Here is a 17,684-nt window from a genome sequence, read left to right on the forward strand (position 1 = left end):
TCTCTGCTCTGCAGTTGTATCTGGGGATCGTTCTGTCTGCTGTGGTCATCATCACCGGCTGCTTCTCCTACTTCCAGGAGGCCAAGAGCTCGAAGATCATGGAGTCTTTCAAAAACATGGTTCCCCAGGTACACACAACCCCTTCCTCCAACAGATTTTATTCCTAAACTGAGCCCAAATCCTACTCCAGCCTTCACATTGCATATTTCTAGTTGTGCTTCTCAATTTGAAAATAACATTGCAATATACTCTAATAACCAATATAGTCCATTAATCTTAATCCCCTGTTTGCCTCTCTGGTCATAATCCTAATTATCATCTCCCACCGCGGAGTCTCTGAAGCCTCTAGACTGTATTAATGCTCTTCTAATCTCTCTTCTGGCCTTAGAGTCATTAGAGGTTGAAATTGATGTGTGTGTGGTCCGCAGCAAGCTTTAGTGATCCGTGAAGGTGAGAAGCTACAGATTAACGCTGAGGAGGTGGTGGCTGGTGATCTGGTGGAGGTAAAGGGAGGAGACAGGATCCCTGCTGACCTCAGGGTCACCTCTGCTCACGGCTGCAAGGTATCTACAAACATGGATGGAAATATTTATTATGAACACTCGCAATCTTTCTCTTGCACCTGTATGTAGTATATTGTCGAGATCTGTCTGTCTATCTGTATGTTTGTCTATCTGTATGTTTTTCTGTCTGTCTATCTCTCTGCCTATCTGTCTGTCTATCTGTATGTTTGTCCATCTGTATGTTTTTCTGTCTGTCTATCTCTCTGCCTATCTGTCTGTCTATCTGTATGTTTTTCTGTCTGTCTATCTCTCTGCCTATCTGTCTGTCTATCTGTATGTTTGTCTGTCTGTCTATCTCTCTGCCTATCTGTCTGTCTATCTGTATGTTTGTCTGTCTGTCTGTCTATCTCTCTGTCTATCTGTATGTTTGTCTGTCTGTCTATCTCCCTGTTTATCTGTCTTGTCTGTCTGTCTATCTCTCTGTCTATCTGTCTGTCTATCTGTATGTTTGTCTGTCTGTCTATCTCCCTGTTTATCTGTCTTGTCTGTCTGTCTGTCTGTCTATCTGTATGTTTGTCTGTCTGTCTGCCTGTCTGTATGTTCTAACTATCTATCTATCTATCTATCTATCTATCTATCTATCTATCTATCTATCTATCTATCTATCTATCTATCTATCTATCTATCTATCTATCTATCTATCTATCTATCTATCTATCTATCTATCTATCTATCTATCTATCTGTCTGTCTGTCTGTCTGTCTGTCTGTCTGTCTGTCTGTCTGTCTGTCTGTCTGTCTGTCTGTCTGTCTGTCTGTCTGTCTGTCTGTCTGTCTGTCTGTCTGTCTGTCTGTCTGTCTGTCTGTCTGTCTGTCTGTCTGTCTGTCTGTCTGTCTGTCTGTCTGTCTGTATGCCTGTAGAAACTTGAATATTCCAAAACTCTTTTCAACTTTCAGACAAGGCTTTATCAAGCCAACAAAAGTTTGTTATATATATATGTATATATATATTATAATTCTTTAGGTTGACAACTCCTCCCTGACTGGCGAATCAGAGCCCCAGACCAGGTCACCCGACTGCACCCATGATAACCCTCTGGAAACCCGTAACATCGCCTTCTTCTCCACCAACTGTGTTGAGGGTACGGTTGCTATAGCAGCTGCATCACTGCTCCATTTTCTCCCCCATGCTGTCTCTCTCACTCTATTATTTCATTTCCTGTTCTTTATGAACTCATCTTCTCCGATCGATTTTTCCTTTTTCATTTCACTCTTTTTCTCGTCTCTTTATTTTTTTTTTCCTGGTCATTTTTGCCAAGAACAGCCGTAGAGGAAAGATGTTGTCATGACAACAACCTCTCACTTTTGCTCCCCATCTTGCCTCTCGTCAACTGCCCACGCGATTGCTCACACTTTCTTTTTCACTCCATTTTTCCAAACATTTCTCTTTCCTATGTCACTCTTTTGGCTTCGTTTTGATAAGACACTAATCAATTCAGATCCAGCTAAATACATTTTCATCATTTGCTTCACACGTTTCCACCTTCAAAATGATGATTAATATTCCTTATAAAAAATTCAGCTGCTTTGGGTTAGTTCACCCAAAAATGAAAATTCTGTCATTAATTACCCTCATGTCGTTCCAAACCTGTAAGACCTTCGTTCATCTTCAGAACACAAATTAAGATTTTTTTTTCATGACATCCGAAAGCTCTCTGACCTCTCCATAGACAGCAATTTAATAAACACTTTCAAGGTCCAGAAAGGTAGTACAGACATCATTAAAATAGTCCATGTGACTCCAGTGGTTCAAACTTAATTTTATGAAGCGACGAGAATACTTTTTGTGTGCAAAAAACAAACAAAAATAACAATATATATCAATATCTCTTCTTGTCTGTGTCAGTCTCCTACGCTGTTGACATAGTAAACACAGTGCAGCGCTTTCGAGTTCTATGGCAGAACGGCGGCTCACCATTGGCTAGCTCCTGCGTCAGCATCACACGCATGCGCCGTGGTGCTCACGTGAACAGCGTCGGCCAATGGTGAGCTGCCGTAGAACTCGAAAGCGCTGCACTGTGTTTACTACGTCAACAGCATAGGAGACTGACACAGGCGTGAAGACTTTATAAAATTTAAGTTGAACCACTGAAGTCACATGGACGATTTTAACAATGTCTTTCCTGCCTTTCTTGGGGTCAGAAAGCTCTTGGACTTCATCAAAATATTTCTTAATTTGTGTTCCGAAGATGAACGAAGGTCTTACTGGTTTGGAACGACATGAGGGTGAGGAATTAATGACATAATTTTCATTTTTGGGTGAACTAACCCTTTATTGACAGCAAATACATATAGAGTTCTCTCAGAAATGACCGTGATTTCCCTCTTAGTAGTCAGTGTTAGCTCAGCACTTCAGTCAGTCGTGTGATGCTGTTGTTTTGATAGGTCAAGAGATGTTGCATATGTCCGCTGCTCAGTGTGCTGTCAGCGGGGTGTCAGTGTTTCGTGATCTCATGATGTCCTTCCTTTTAGAGTCAGGCTCAGCTCCAGGGTGACACTCTCCTGCCCCCAAGTGGTGGATTAGAGGATTACACAATATGTTTATGAGGTTTCTAGAATGTCTCGCTCATGACAAAACAAGACATCAAACTAATACTGGATTTGTTTACTCGTGGTCCGAGATTTAAAAAGACAAAATAAGAAAAATCTTAATGAGACATATTAATATAAAAATGTCTTGGTTATTTTGTGTTTTTTTTATTAAAGAGATTTATTTGATCAAAGCTAATATTCATATAACATCATGTAGATGTGATCCATAAATAAAAAATCTTTTCACTTTCGTTCAACAGTTTGGTGCCACCTTAGTGTTTTTTTAACAATAATTTCATTCAGCGAGAAAACATTAAATTGATCAAAAGTAACATAAAAGACATTTATAATGTGTTACAAAAAAGGTCTCTATTTCAAATAAATGCAGTTCTTTTCAACTTTCTATTCATCAAAGTATCACGGTTTCCACAAAAATATGAAGCAGCACAACTGTTCAACATTGATAATAATAATATATATTTCTTGTTTAGCAAATCAGCATATTAGAATGATTTCTGAAGGATCATGTGACACTGAAGACTGGAGTAATGATTAATATTTTTTAGTGTAATAATATTTTACAATATTACTGTTTTTACTATATTTTCAAATAAATGCAGCCCTGGTGAGCATTAGATACTTCTTTCAAAAACATAAAAAAATACTTTTCATTTGTATTAAGGCAAAATAAGTGATAATTAATTTGCCTAGTAATTGAAACATTAACTTTACTGCCAAACTATTTAATTTATGTAACTACCAATACTACACAATACAACAATATAAAAGGTGGTCTGGAATACTTGATTCTGATTGGTCATTCATGGTATTCATTGGTCACTTTACACTCTCACGGAATAAGATCATTTCAAACCAAATCAATATTTCCTTTTCTTTTATTTGTTTCTTTTAATTATATATTTGGTAAGTAGCCATGTAAAATATAAGTGGAATAATGTCTGCTGGTCATTATAACAAAATAATGACATGTTGATTGGGTCATTGGCTTGAATGGACCATTGAAAGTCCCTCTTTTCTCTTCTCTGTCAGGTACTGCTCGTGGTATTGTCGTTTGCACCGGTGACCGCACTGTCATGGGCCGCATTGCTACTCTGACCTCCGGCCTGGAGACCGGAAAGACCCCCATCGCCAAGGAGATCGAGCACTTCATCCAAATTATCACCGGTGTGGCCGTCTTCCTGGGTGTGTCCTTCTTTATCCTGTCTATCATCCTGGGCTACAGCTGGTTGGAGGCCGTCATCTTCCTCATCGGAATCATCGTCGCCAACGTGCCCGAGGGTCTGCTGGCCACCGTAACTGTGAGGATCACTGGTTCTTCCCTTTCTTTCTCTGTGTTAGGATTTTGTTGTGTGTATTAATATCTCTGCTAGTGTTTAAATGTCTTTCTGTAACACTCACATGTTTGTAATCTTTCAGTATAATTAATGTGTGTGTTTGTCATCTTCTTGAATTTGGTATCTTTTGTTCATGGCTTTGTTCGGAATGGAATACTAGCGTACTGCACAGTATGTACTTCATATCGTCTAGTGAGACTGTGAAATATTATGATAAACAGTACACTGTATGCAAATATTTCAAAAAGTACATTGTATTCACACTATTTGCATAATTAATTCAGCAAGTAGCATCTAATAGTTAGTCATAAGTAAATAAATGTATGTACCGTTCAAAAGTTTGGGGTCAGTAATATTATTTTTTTAAAAGAAATTAAAACTTTTATTCAGCAAGAATGCATTAAATTAAATAAAAAGTGTCAGTACATTTATAAAGCTACAAAAGATTTTCAAATATATGATATTCTTTTGAACTTTCTATTCATCTAAAAATACAGTTAAAATATCATGGTTTACACAAAAATATTAAGCAGCACAACTTTTTCCAACATTGATAATATTAAGAAATGTTTCTTAAGTATTAAATCAGCATATTAGAATGATTTCTGAAGGATCTTGTGACACTGAAGACTGAAGTGTAATGATGCTGAAAAATTACGTTTTTCATTTTTAAAATATATTAAAAACTGATATTTTTATAATATTTTAAATACAGCCTTAGTGAGCTTATGAAATTTATTTGAAAGAATATAAAAAATCGATCCCAAACTTTTGAACAGTAGTATAGTATTTTATGCAAATTCATGTTTGATATTTCGCTTTACTTCATGGAGCACATGCAAGTAATGCATTGCATTGTGGGATACAGTATCCCATGAAGTGTGCTTCGTTGTAGACTACACAGTTTGTGCATCCAATAGTGTAGACATGCAAATTTTAGTTTCATTCTTATAATTTTACAGTTAGGTTGGGTCAGATTACATAGTTCAGTTCCCTAGTTCAAATATGAATAGTGTGCCATTCCGAAAATGTTCCATGAGATTATATTTGGACAATTTAAAATGTGTGTGTATTTGTTGTCTGTCCTTTTATTCCATCTGTTTGCGTTCATTTCTTTTCTTCTTCTGTGTAACTCTTTACAGTGTTAGTGAAGTCTTGTGGTTTCTCGTCTGTGATAAACGCTCAAGCAGTGTTATATATATATATATATCATTATGTGTGTGTTCTTGAACTGTATTCTCTCTCTCTAATCCTTCATATCTGTGACCCTTCGTGACTCTATCGCTATTTCTCTCTCTGTCTGTCTCTCTCTTTTTCTTTCCTGTGTTCTTTTACAGACTCTCACTGTTGAAAGCCTAGGTCAATATGAAAATCTGAAAAATTATTGCCCTGTGGTATCTCTAGTTGCCTGTGCGAGCTAGTGGCTGCCACATAGAGACTGACACTCTGAGACGGGGCTCTTGCTGTGCTCGTGCATTGGTGCCTCTGGCTGCGGTGCACAACTAGGCCTGAAACATACCCTACGCAGGCGTCATACTCAGTTTCATGCATCTTTGCATTCCAAAATGTGCCAAAGTGCAATTCTTAAAGTAACTCTAATATGCATTGGCTATGCATTGCCTACACCGACACTGAGGACGTTTGTATTTTTTGTATTAAAGATATATATTTATTTTATTTTTTGACTGTAACATTGCTAATGTTTTTTGGACCAAACTGTCAAATTATTATAGATTGATATATTATCAACTATATTTTTTAAATAAATGTTAATTATTCTATAGCAATAAAATGCATCATTTTATTTAATGAAAAGAAAAAAAACATTTATTTTTAACTATATTTTATATCTATGCTTAACTCCACTACCTGGATTTTTCTTGTAGGTTTTTTTTAAATATTTATATTTATAATTTTTTTTTTTTTTAAGTCAAAGCTTTTGTAAAATACTACAATATTATGTTTCCCCATGCAGCTTTTTTAGATGTTTTATGTTTTTGAAAGAAGTATCTTATCCTAATCTAGGATGTATTTATTTAATCAGAAATTTCCTTTAATATTGTGAAATATTAGGACAACTCAAAATTGTTTTCTATTTTAACACCTTTTCAAATGTATTCCTGTGATGGCAAAGCTGAATTTTCAGCATCATTACTCCAGTCTTCAGTGTCACATTTTCCTTCAGAAATCATTCCAATATGTTGATTTGCTCCTCAAGAAACATTTATTATTATTATCAATGTTGAACACAGTTGTACTGCCCTTTATAACTTGTATAACTTGTATATGTCTCTTGATTTTTGATTTTATGAAAAGTGCAAAGCTATGTCAAATGCTGGAAATTATTACATTTTGATTGAGTTTTATATAAATTTACACACTCCATTGTCTTTGAATCTGATTATAGTTGAACCAAGCTCATCTGTCACAGGTCAGATCTTAGTCTAAAAGACAAAAAAATACAGTTACTGCATTTTGCATGTTCTCGGCAGACAATTGTTCACCTCAGAAAATAAATTGTGCACATATGTTTTTCTCACTGCAAGTCAACCCTTTATTAACAATCTGGATTGGGTTCTTTTTTCTTGTCATTTTCTCAGGCTTTGTATGATGAGGGCATGTCACACCTGTTCCTGTTAGCATCTGTCTAATTTGACTGGCTCCTACCAAGTAACAGATGAATTTGTGCCAATATACCTTAGATTTTGATTTGAGATTTTTCGGCCTTCATTTTACGTCAATAACAAAAGCTGGACATTGCGTAGCGTATGTTTCTGACCACTATGCCTCCTCAATCTGCTTTCGCTTTGCTCCTTTTTGATTTAACACTGTTCTATTGCTGCACGATATTGCATTGTGCCACATTATGAAAAATGTAACATCACTAAAATTCTGTTTGGTTCTCTTTCTCTCCACCTCCTTTTCCTTTTAACTTCTGCCTCAACCACTCTTCCTTTTGTTCTGTTATTCTGGTCCTCTGTTTCTGTTCCTCTCTTTCTATCTTTCTGTTTCCGTCTCTCAGGTGTGTCTGACTCTCACGGCCAAGCGCATGGCCCGTAAAAACTGCCTGGTGAAGAATCTGGAGGCTGTGGAGACTCTGGGATCCACCTCCACCATCTGCTCTGATAAAACCGGCACCCTGACGCAGAACCGCATGACTGTCGCCCACATGTGGTTCGACAATCAGATCCATGAGGCGGACACCACCGAAGATCAGTCTGGTGAGCTGCTAGAGAATTACTAGGTTAAAGTTACTATGGAAATAGATGCAGGATAGATAGATAGACACTGCCATCGAAACATTTGGGGTCAGTAAGATTTTGGGCCATATAATACACCCGGCGCAATGTGACACCAGGAGCGACGCAAGTGTCGATGCAGTTATCATTTTCACATCCAGCGCCACGCTGTTTAAATAGCAAATACACTCGCCCCCATCTGTTCACCCATGGGCGTGCTGGTCTGAAAACGAGGTGTGTTCAGGTGTATTGTTGGCGCTTTGCTATTTTGAGGCAACTGAAATCTGCGCCATTGACCATGCAGTATTTTTTGTGTTATTTAAAGGGCGCTTTAGTAATATGCACCTATAGGCAGTGCACAACGCGCGTACACTCTGCTTATTACACACACAGGGACGTGCAGCAGCACACAAACATGCCAAATATTAAAAACAAAAGGATTCCTCTCTGGAGAATTACGCAATTCTTGCAAATTCCGCCATTGTGCGAGCGTAACTGGCTTTTAAAGGGAATGGGAGATGAGACTCTGATTGGTTTATTGCACATTACGCCCAAAACACACATGACTCATTTAGAGATTATGTACAACCCTTTTGGACCATGTGCCTGGTGCGCTGACCGTTTTTTTCCCCGTCGTTAAACTAGCAAAAGTGGATTTACACACGCCGTGCATCTGCACCATGCGCTTCAGACCATGTGCTCAGCTCAGATCGTTCAAATAGGGCCCATTGTTTGAAAATAAATGAATGCTTTTATTTAGCAAGGATGAATTATATTCAAAAGTGAGCGTAAAGACAATTATAATGTTACAAAATATTTATATTTCAAATAAATGCTGTTCTTTGTATTTGTCAAAGTACCAAGAAAAATATATCATAGTTTTCACCAGGGTTATTATATTGAACTAAAACTAAAATCATGCAAAGATGTTTTCATTATTTGGAATACAAAAACGTTAACTGAAATCAAATAAAATCTTAAAAACTTATTTAAACTAGCTGCCAACTTGCTAGCTGCAACATTTAATTTAACTTAACTAAAACCTGTATATATATATATATATATATATATATATATATATATATATATATATATATATATATATATATATATATATATATATATATATATATATATATATATATATATATATATATATATATATATATAGATATATTAAAAACATACATCAATAAAACTTCACAAAAAAATGAAAATGGATAAATAAAAATGTATCCAAATTATAATAGTATCTCAATAATTAAATTAAAATAGCATTAATTTCCACAAAATAATAAGCAGCATAACTGTTTTAACATTGATAATAATGATAAATGTTTTTTTGAGCAGCAAATCAGCATATTAGAATGATTTCTGAAGGATCATGTGACACTGAAGACTGGAGTAATGATGCTTCAAATATATATGCTGAAGATATAATTATAAAACAAAATTATTATAATGAAGAATAAATTATGTTTAAAAAATATATTTTTAGTTTTTATTCATTTATTGTGCTGTATTTAGGATTAAATAAATTCAGCTTTGGTGAGCATATCAAAAACATTTTTAAAAATCTTACCCACTTTTGAACAGTATGTACAGACAGAAAGATAGACAGACTGACAAACAGATATACAGACTGACAGATGGATAGACAGACAAACAGACTGACAGATGGATAGACAGACAGACAGACAGACAGACAGACAGACGGATAGACAGATAGATAGATGGATGGATGGATGGATGGATGGATGGATGGATGGATGGATGGATGGATGGGTGGATGGATGGATGGATGGATGGGTGGATGGATGGATCATTACGTTGTTCTAGCAGTTGCTAGTTTGTTTTAGGCTATAGATAGTCACTATATTGATCCCGTGTGTGATCTCTTCTAGGTACGTCCTTTGATAAGAGCTCTGGGACGTGGTTGTCTCTGGCCCGTGTGGCAGCGCTCTGTAACAGAGCCGTGTTTAAGGCCGGGCAGGAGTCTCTGCCAATCCTGAAGCGCGATGTTGCAGGTGACGCCTCTGAGTCGGCTCTTCTCAAGTGCATCGAGCTCTCCTGTGGGTCCGTCAAAGCCATGAGGGAAAAGAACAAAAAAGTGGCTGAAATTCCCTTCAACTCCACCAACAAATACCAGGTTTGTTTACTGTTTGTATAAAATGTGAATGGATTTATGAAGTAATTGTACGTCTAGCTAACATTCAGTCAACATAACCTTCATTTACTTAATAATACTTAAAATGTCTAACTGTCTAACTTTAATTGCGAAATGGATGGTTGACGTGTCCATGCCACCTTTTTTAATTAACGCCAAGATTTTATGGTTATTTAAGGAAAGTGTATATTGTAAGTCATGCCACCATTCATATTAAGTTTATCACCATTTTTTTCATGTCAAAGTTCATGTCAAATGGCCCTGCAACCAAATTATGTTTTTTTTTTTATTACAAATATTGGTAACACTTAAGTTTAGGGTCCAATTCTCACTATTAACAATTTGCTTATTAGCATGCATATTACTAGGTTATTAGCTTTTTATTAGTACTTATGAAGCACATATTAATGCCTTATTCTGCATGACCTTATTTTACATCCCTTAATCCTACCCAATATCTAAATTCAACAACTAGCTTACTAAATATTAATAAGCAGTAATTAGGAGTTTATTAAAGCAAAAGTCGTAGTTAATGGCTAGTTAATAGTGAGAATTGGACACTAAAATAAAGTGTGACCCAAATATTCCATGAGATCTCTCTTATTTGTTTTATATATATATTTATATTATTATTGTTGTTTTATAATACTATTATTGTTTCTTAATTACAAATATTCTATGTAGTTTTTCAATTACTATAATCTGTAAAATATAAAATATTCTTTAAATCTGCATGCATAATAATCTTAAAAATTCTAAAAAAAATTAGATGGATTATAGAATGTCACACCACAGGACACATGACACCTTATAACCAAATATATTTAATTTCAACTAATAATACAATAAATACAGAGAGAATAAGATGAGCGAGAAATAAAGAGTTATTAAATACATATTTTATATTTCATCAATACTAAAGTTTATCCTTTTCATTATAATTTATTAAATTAATTAATAATGATTTTGTATAAAGATATATATATAGATTTGTTTAGTACATTATTAGACAATGGCATTTCTTTTTACTTTAATTCTTAGGGATAGTTCAACATGATAATCACATTATTCAGTTCTCATTAACACTCATTCTCATGTGCTTGGATGTGTTTTCACACCAGTTGTCAGTGCACGAGTCGGATGAGGGTAACGATAGCCACTACCTGCTGGTGATGAAGGGGGCGCCAGAGCGCATCCTGGACCGCTGCTCCAACATCCTAATTCAGGGGAAAGAGCAGCCCATGGATGAGGAATTGAGGGAGGCCTTCCAGAACGCCTACCTGGAACTCGGAGGGCTGGGAGAAAGAGTGCTTGGTGAGAAATAGAGAGTTGTGACTTCAAAATAAAAGTATTAAACTATCACTTTCGTTCTATCATCTCTCCACTATCCTGACCAAAGAAAATTTTTTTTTTTTTAAAAGGTTCAAATATGAAAATAAATGCAAGACACATAAAAAAACTAAATATTGGACCCTCAAAACTGTGGAATAAATCCATTCATTATTGCTTATATTTTTTTTTCCTTCTTCCATCCAGGTTTCTGCCACGTGTTCCTGCCCGAGGACAAGTACCCCAAAGGATTTGCCTTTGACACAGATGACATCAACTTCCAGACAGACAAACTGTGCTTTGTGGGTCTGATATCCATGATTGACCCGCCCCGTGCTGCCGTCCCAGATGCTGTGGGCAAATGCCGCTCAGCTGGTATCAAAGTTATCATGGTGACCGGTGACCATCCAATCACAGCCAAGGCCATTGCTAAAGGTGTCGGTATCATCTCTGAGGGTAACGAGACCGTGGAGGACATCGCCGCTCGGCTTAATATTCCTGTCAGCCAGGTCAACCCCAGGTAGAGTTTTAAAACACACACACAGAACACATAAAAAAACTGTTTCTTCCCATAATTTTCTCTTTACAATGGATAAAAATATCAAAAGGGGGGGGGGGGCACATTTAGGAGGCCTGTGCTAAACATTCATGATTTTCCTAAGGACATGTTCCTGGATCAACATGCTTTTAAATCCTGGAACAACTTTCCTATCAACTGATCAGATTACAAGGTTGGGATTATGTTTGAACAGCATTTGTTTCCACCAATCGTATGCTTTTAGAAGTAGGCTGGGGTTAGGATTTGGTTTATGATTGCTTGATAGGAATATTGTTTCTAGGAATGACAAAGGATGTTGATCCAGTTGTTTGGCTAAATTGCTTCAGGCTGGTTTCAACCGATCTATAATCTATAATGCCTTCAAAAATCGGTCAGTGGTAAAGCATCTACAATGATATAACAAAATATTTGCAAAAGTAGAATATATGGCTACTTCTGAATGTCCATCAATGGAGAAAATGCCCTATAATTGTGCAGTTTCAGTATCTACCTGCAGGGAAAAACATTCAGAAAAAACCTAGGGTGCGTCTCAATCCGCTCCATAGCTTCCTCAGGTCGTGAATCAGTATATCGTGCACATGAATTCAGGCACTGCTATGGACAGAAAGGACTCACTACACATGGGGACACTGATGAATCGACATGACAACGTCCTCATTGTACAACATCACTACTGGCATTTATGAACAACAGTAGAACTGATATCTTTCTGACATTATTTGTACATTTTATTTAAAGCACTTTATGATAAATACTTCCCTTGTTACATACGTGCAGCCTTTCAGCTGTAAATAAATGATAGATCATGTTAATTACCTGCCTAGTGATGTATGTTTATGCTGAAATATAATTAAATAATAGTAAAACATAAAAATAAAACATATATCACATGTCATTATGTGTAGTGAGTTGGCTCACATGATTTATGTTTCGCGCTTCAGAACTTCTGTCTAGGGAACATAGTGAGAATCGATACTCCCTGGTTTTCACGGAGCATTCTGGGACTGCTTAGGGAGCGAACACTTCAGTGCGCTGGAAGGATTTGTTTTTCACTTTAAATTTAAAATAACGATTCAGTTCAGGGTGACTAGGGGTTTAAGAAGCATTTGAGTAATTATGATGCATTTTATGTTCAGAGTAAAAATTTCAGAGCTAATTTCATTCAGTAAGTATTGACTACCTAATAGGAACTATATCAGTCCTAAATTTGCTATTACTTACTGATTAGTAATATTGTTTCCATATTAGTTAATAGTAGTAGCTGAAGTGTTAATGTAGTACTACTCATTAGCCCTGCATTACTTTTTGCTACGTTCAGACTGCCTTTAAATAACACCAAAAATACTGCGTTTTCAAATTAGCAATGCACCAACAATGTGCCTGAATCAGGGGCGAAGCAGAAGTTGTCTCACCACTGATAGCACTCTGGTTGGTTGTAGCGCTATCCTATTGCGTGCAGAGGGAATTTGAAAGGCAACCGTTTATCCCACCCCTCGGATTGAGCCCTGCCAATGGTGAGTTCCCAGACCCAACTTGATGTGGGTCTGGCTTGTCAGGCTCACATTTACCTGCTATACTCTGCTTATTACACACACAGCAGCAGCAGCAGCACACAAATATTGTTAAATATTAAAAATAAAAGGATTCCTCTCTGGAGAAGCATTCAGTCTTTCCGCTCGCAAATTCTGCCATTTAAATAGCGAATCCGCCATGTCGCAAGCGCAACTGGCTTTTAAAGGGAATGGGAGATGAGACTCTGATTGGTTTATTGCATGTTATGCCCAAACACATCCATGGCTCATTAAGAGACTGGGTACAACCCTTTTGGACCATGCGCCAGGTGCGCCAACCATTTTTTCCATCATTAACCCTTTCATGCATGAATTATGGAAAACATTATTTAGATTTTTTTAAGATTCTTTTTATTACTTTAATATGACGCTAAAATTGAAATCCATTTTCATTTTTACAAAATTCAGTTTTATTTAAAAATTATTTTACTGTCCACGTATGTGGACACCATGCAACAAAGGCATAAAATGGGACAAAAAGCCATAGAGGACAATATGGAACATTGTGTTTTTATTATGTTATGCTATGTATATCAGCTCTGTTATTAAAAACATTAATATTGCAATATAACAACTATAAAACACATATTGTAGGAACTATAATGGTAGTTATATGCGGAAACCAATATGGACTGGGCTTTGCTGGCACATACTCTTCATCACTGCTTTCACTGTCACTTCCACTGTCCTCTGGGATGTATTCTATATTATTCTGTACTGAGTGATTGACCCATGCTGTCCCTATTTAGACGGCAAAATGCAAATCTTTCTCTGTATGTATGTGTAAAGTTGCCATTTAATGCCATAATATGTCATTTTGAATGGTTATTTATGTTGATATATTTGTTAAAAATCTGTTTTATTACAATATAAGACAATTCAAAACATATTTGCAAAAATAGAACAGATATACTAGCAGGTTACAGAAATCAGACTTAATGCAATCTGACTCCACTGTTGCATGACGTCCACATACGTGGACAGATAGTTTTTGGTGAATAAAAACTACGTTTTACTTTACATTTCAGTTTATAAAATACTAACATATTCATCATACTTTACTGTACATAATAATGTGTTTTTTAGCTCAATTGACCTCCTTGTATAAAAGTTTTTCACAGATATGCCTGGGGCATTTGGCACATGGCTATCGCTGTCAGCCATCTTGGATTAATGATGTCAATAAAGCAATTAATATTTGGAATACAATACAGTAGCCACTGTTACAATATTGCTGTCAATCTACTGACACTGCCCTCAAGTGGTTTGGAGAAAATAACCAAGATAAATTAACCCTAAATGGAGTTAAATTAACTGTCCCCAAATGTGGACGCCATGCATGAAAGTAGCAAAAGTGGATTCGGACACGCCCTAAGTGCACCTGTGGCATGCGCTTCAGACCATGTGCTCAGATCATTAAAATAGGACCCTGAGGCTCACTGTGTGAACGTTGTTACCTTATATTAAAGACAGACCGTTATTCTAAAGTGTTACCAAAATAAGAAAAACTCAACTAAAACTGAATTCTGGATAATGTAACATGATTTGTCTAATAAGTATTGCTCTTTTTTATTTAATAACAGCAGCTGCACATTTTGTCGGATTTTGATACACTACTGGAGAGCGAGTTTCCATTTAGTATTCGTCATGTGTGTGTTGTCAGGGATGCTAAAGCCTGTGTGATCCACGGCTCAGATCTGAAGGATCTCTCGCAGGAGCAGATGGATGAAGTGCTGAGGAATCACACAGAGATTGTGTTCGCCAGGACCTCTCCCCAACAGAAACTCATCATCGTGGAGGGCTGCCAGAGACAGGTACACACACGCACACTCACATTCAGCTAAATAACACATAAAAAGGATTTAAACTGTTCATTCGTAATCATTCATAACTGCCTTGTATTTTCACACACACTCTCTGTCTGTCTGTGTCCTTTAGGGTGCCATTGTGGCTGTGACCGGTGATGGAGTGAACGACTCCCCTGCTCTGAAGAAAGCAGACATCGGTGTTGCCATGGGGATTTCGGGCTCAGACGTCTCCAAGCAGGCTGCAGACATGATCCTGCTGGACGACAACTTTGCATCCATCGTTACTGGAGTTGAGGAAGGTACGAGAGAGAGGGAGTCAAAGCATATGAGAAAGGTAGAAAGAAATCCAGAGCAAGCCAGGGGCTACTCATACAAGGAAATTGTTTTCATCTGTATTCTCCATTATTTATTCTTTAATTGGATCTCTGTTAGATTCCACAAAGTGGTTGCTAGTCTGGGGTCCACATAAACATTCGTAATAAAAATTAGGATACAACTATACAAAAAAAAAATGAAATACCATTTTCAGATAATTAAAATCAACTATAATATGCAACAAACAATAAATAAAATTACAAAAGTATACATTTAATGTATAGTAAAGTTATAGTCTATAGCATTGTATAATATAGTTTAAAGATTTTATTTTAAAAAACAACAAAATGACAACAACAGTGAACAAAGTAGGTACAAAAAAAGTAACACAATTGAGAGTAGTAGTCTTCTTCTGATAGTAACTTTTTGAAAAAAAATAATTTGAAATAATATAATATATTATAATTAATTCAAAATAAATATTTATTTAAAACAACCATATGACTTATGGTTATATTTAATATGTAAAATTAAAATCTGATTATTCAGATAAAATAACATAAAAAACATGTTCAAATAGAACTATAAATCAAATTTTATATTGTTTATTTTATTTCTTGTAATTTTTCATTATATTTTTATTTTAGTGTTTTTTTTTATTCTTTAATAGAAAAATCCACAAAGTGACAACAACAGTAAAAAAGTAGGTCATATTTAAATGTATTAATTAATTCAAAATAAACATTTATTAAAAACAACCATGTCAAAAAATCTGAATTAAATGCAGAAGATAAAAATATGATAAAATATAACAATAAATCAAATTTAATGTTTAATTGTTTTATTCATTGTCGTTTTTATCATATTTTTATTTTAGTGTTAAAATTATTTTAGCTTAAAAAATTTACAAAAAGACAACTGTAAAAAAAAAGTAGGTCATATTTAAACCAAATAATAAATAATAATAATAAAAAGTCTTTTGATAGTAACTTTTCAAAAAGGTTTTGATTCAATTCAATTAATTCAAAATAATAAAAAAAACATATGATGTATGGTTATATTTAATTATATGTCAAAAAATCTGAACTAAAATGGAGATAATTCAAATAAAAATATGATAAAATATATCAAATCAATCAAAGTTAATATTTTATTGTCATTTGTAACAAATTTTTATTTTAGTGTTTTTTAATGCATTTAAAAAATCATCAAAACGAAACAACAACAGTAAAGAAAAGTAGGTAATATTTAAAACACAATTGACAGATTTTCCAGGCATCATAAGCATAATGCTGGGCACTTCTCTGAAAGCAAATTGTCATTTCAAATGTTTGAAAAAACAAAACAGAAAAAGTCTAGTTGGATGAGAGAAAAGACTTGAATAACTCGGGTAATAATGAGGTCTGTGTTTCTGTTCTTTGTTTCTCTCCCAGGTCGTCTCATCTTTGATAACCTGAAGAAGTCCATCGCCTATACGCTGACCAGCAACATTCCTGAGATCACTCCCTTCCTGTTTTTCATCTTGGTCAACATTCCTCTTCCTCTCGGAACCATCACCATCCTCTGCATTGACCTGGGCACTGACATGGTGAGACACGTCGTGCATATCTAATATTTTTATTTTAAGAATGAACATATTCTTGAATGTAACAGAAACTGGAGTTATTTTTTCTGTAATATCAGTCACTCATACATGCACTACATTCATACATTAACCAATTGTTGTATGCCATCTCAGGTCCCTGCAATCTCATTGGCTTATGAGGCAGCAGAGAGTGACATCATGAAGCGCCAGCCTCGTAACCCCCACAGGGACAAGCTGGTGAACGAGCGTCTCATCAGCATCGCCTATGGACAGATCGGTTAGTGAGCTGCTACATTGTAAAAATATATTTAGTTCAGTTTTGGTTCGATTAAAGGGATAGTTCACCCAAAAATTTAAATTCTGTCATCATTTATTGACCCTCATGATGTTCTAACCCGCAAGACTTTCGTTTAAACTTCAGAACACAAATTAAGATCTTTTTGATGAAATCTGAGAGCTTTCCCTCCTTCCATTGACTGCTACGCAACTACCAATTTAACACTTCAAAAAGTTCATAAACAGATTGCAAAACTAATCAATAATATTTGAGCGGTTTTGTCCAAATTTTCTGAAGAGACTTTAACGCTTTATATGATGAATGGATTGAATTTAGACTTTTATTCACAAATAAACAATAATCAACGAACAACGAAGCTCAACCA

The 17,684-nt window shown here is 35.6% G+C and overlaps 1 protein-coding gene across 1 annotated transcript in view; it reads left to right on the top strand.

Annotated features, from left to right (window-relative positions):
- atp1a3a (ATPase Na+/K+ transporting subunit alpha 3a) overlaps positions 1 to 17,684 on the top strand; it is a 51,020-nt gene that overhangs the window by 22,311 nt on the left and 11,025 nt on the right. Inside the window, exons 5-16 of the mRNA XM_079829955.1 lie at positions 15 to 128; positions 429 to 563; positions 1,527 to 1,644; positions 4,145 to 4,413; positions 7,472 to 7,670; positions 9,593 to 9,837; positions 10,977 to 11,169; positions 11,392 to 11,704; positions 14,978 to 15,128; positions 15,253 to 15,421; positions 16,871 to 17,025; positions 17,176 to 17,299. Coding sequence (XP_079686081.1) covers positions 15 to 128; positions 429 to 563; positions 1,527 to 1,644; positions 4,145 to 4,413; positions 7,472 to 7,670; positions 9,593 to 9,837; positions 10,977 to 11,169; positions 11,392 to 11,704; positions 14,978 to 15,128; positions 15,253 to 15,421; positions 16,871 to 17,025; positions 17,176 to 17,299 — 2,185 coding nt within the window. The remainder of the gene's footprint in view (positions 1 to 14; positions 129 to 428; positions 564 to 1,526; positions 1,645 to 4,144; positions 4,414 to 7,471; positions 7,671 to 9,592; positions 9,838 to 10,976; positions 11,170 to 11,391; positions 11,705 to 14,977; positions 15,129 to 15,252; positions 15,422 to 16,870; positions 17,026 to 17,175; positions 17,300 to 17,684) is intronic.

Source organism: Gobio gobio (assembly GCF_949357685.1).
Source record: "Gobio gobio genome assembly, chromosome: 11".
Classification (NCBI taxonomy): domain Eukaryota; kingdom Metazoa; phylum Chordata; class Actinopteri; order Cypriniformes; family Gobionidae; genus Gobio; species Gobio gobio.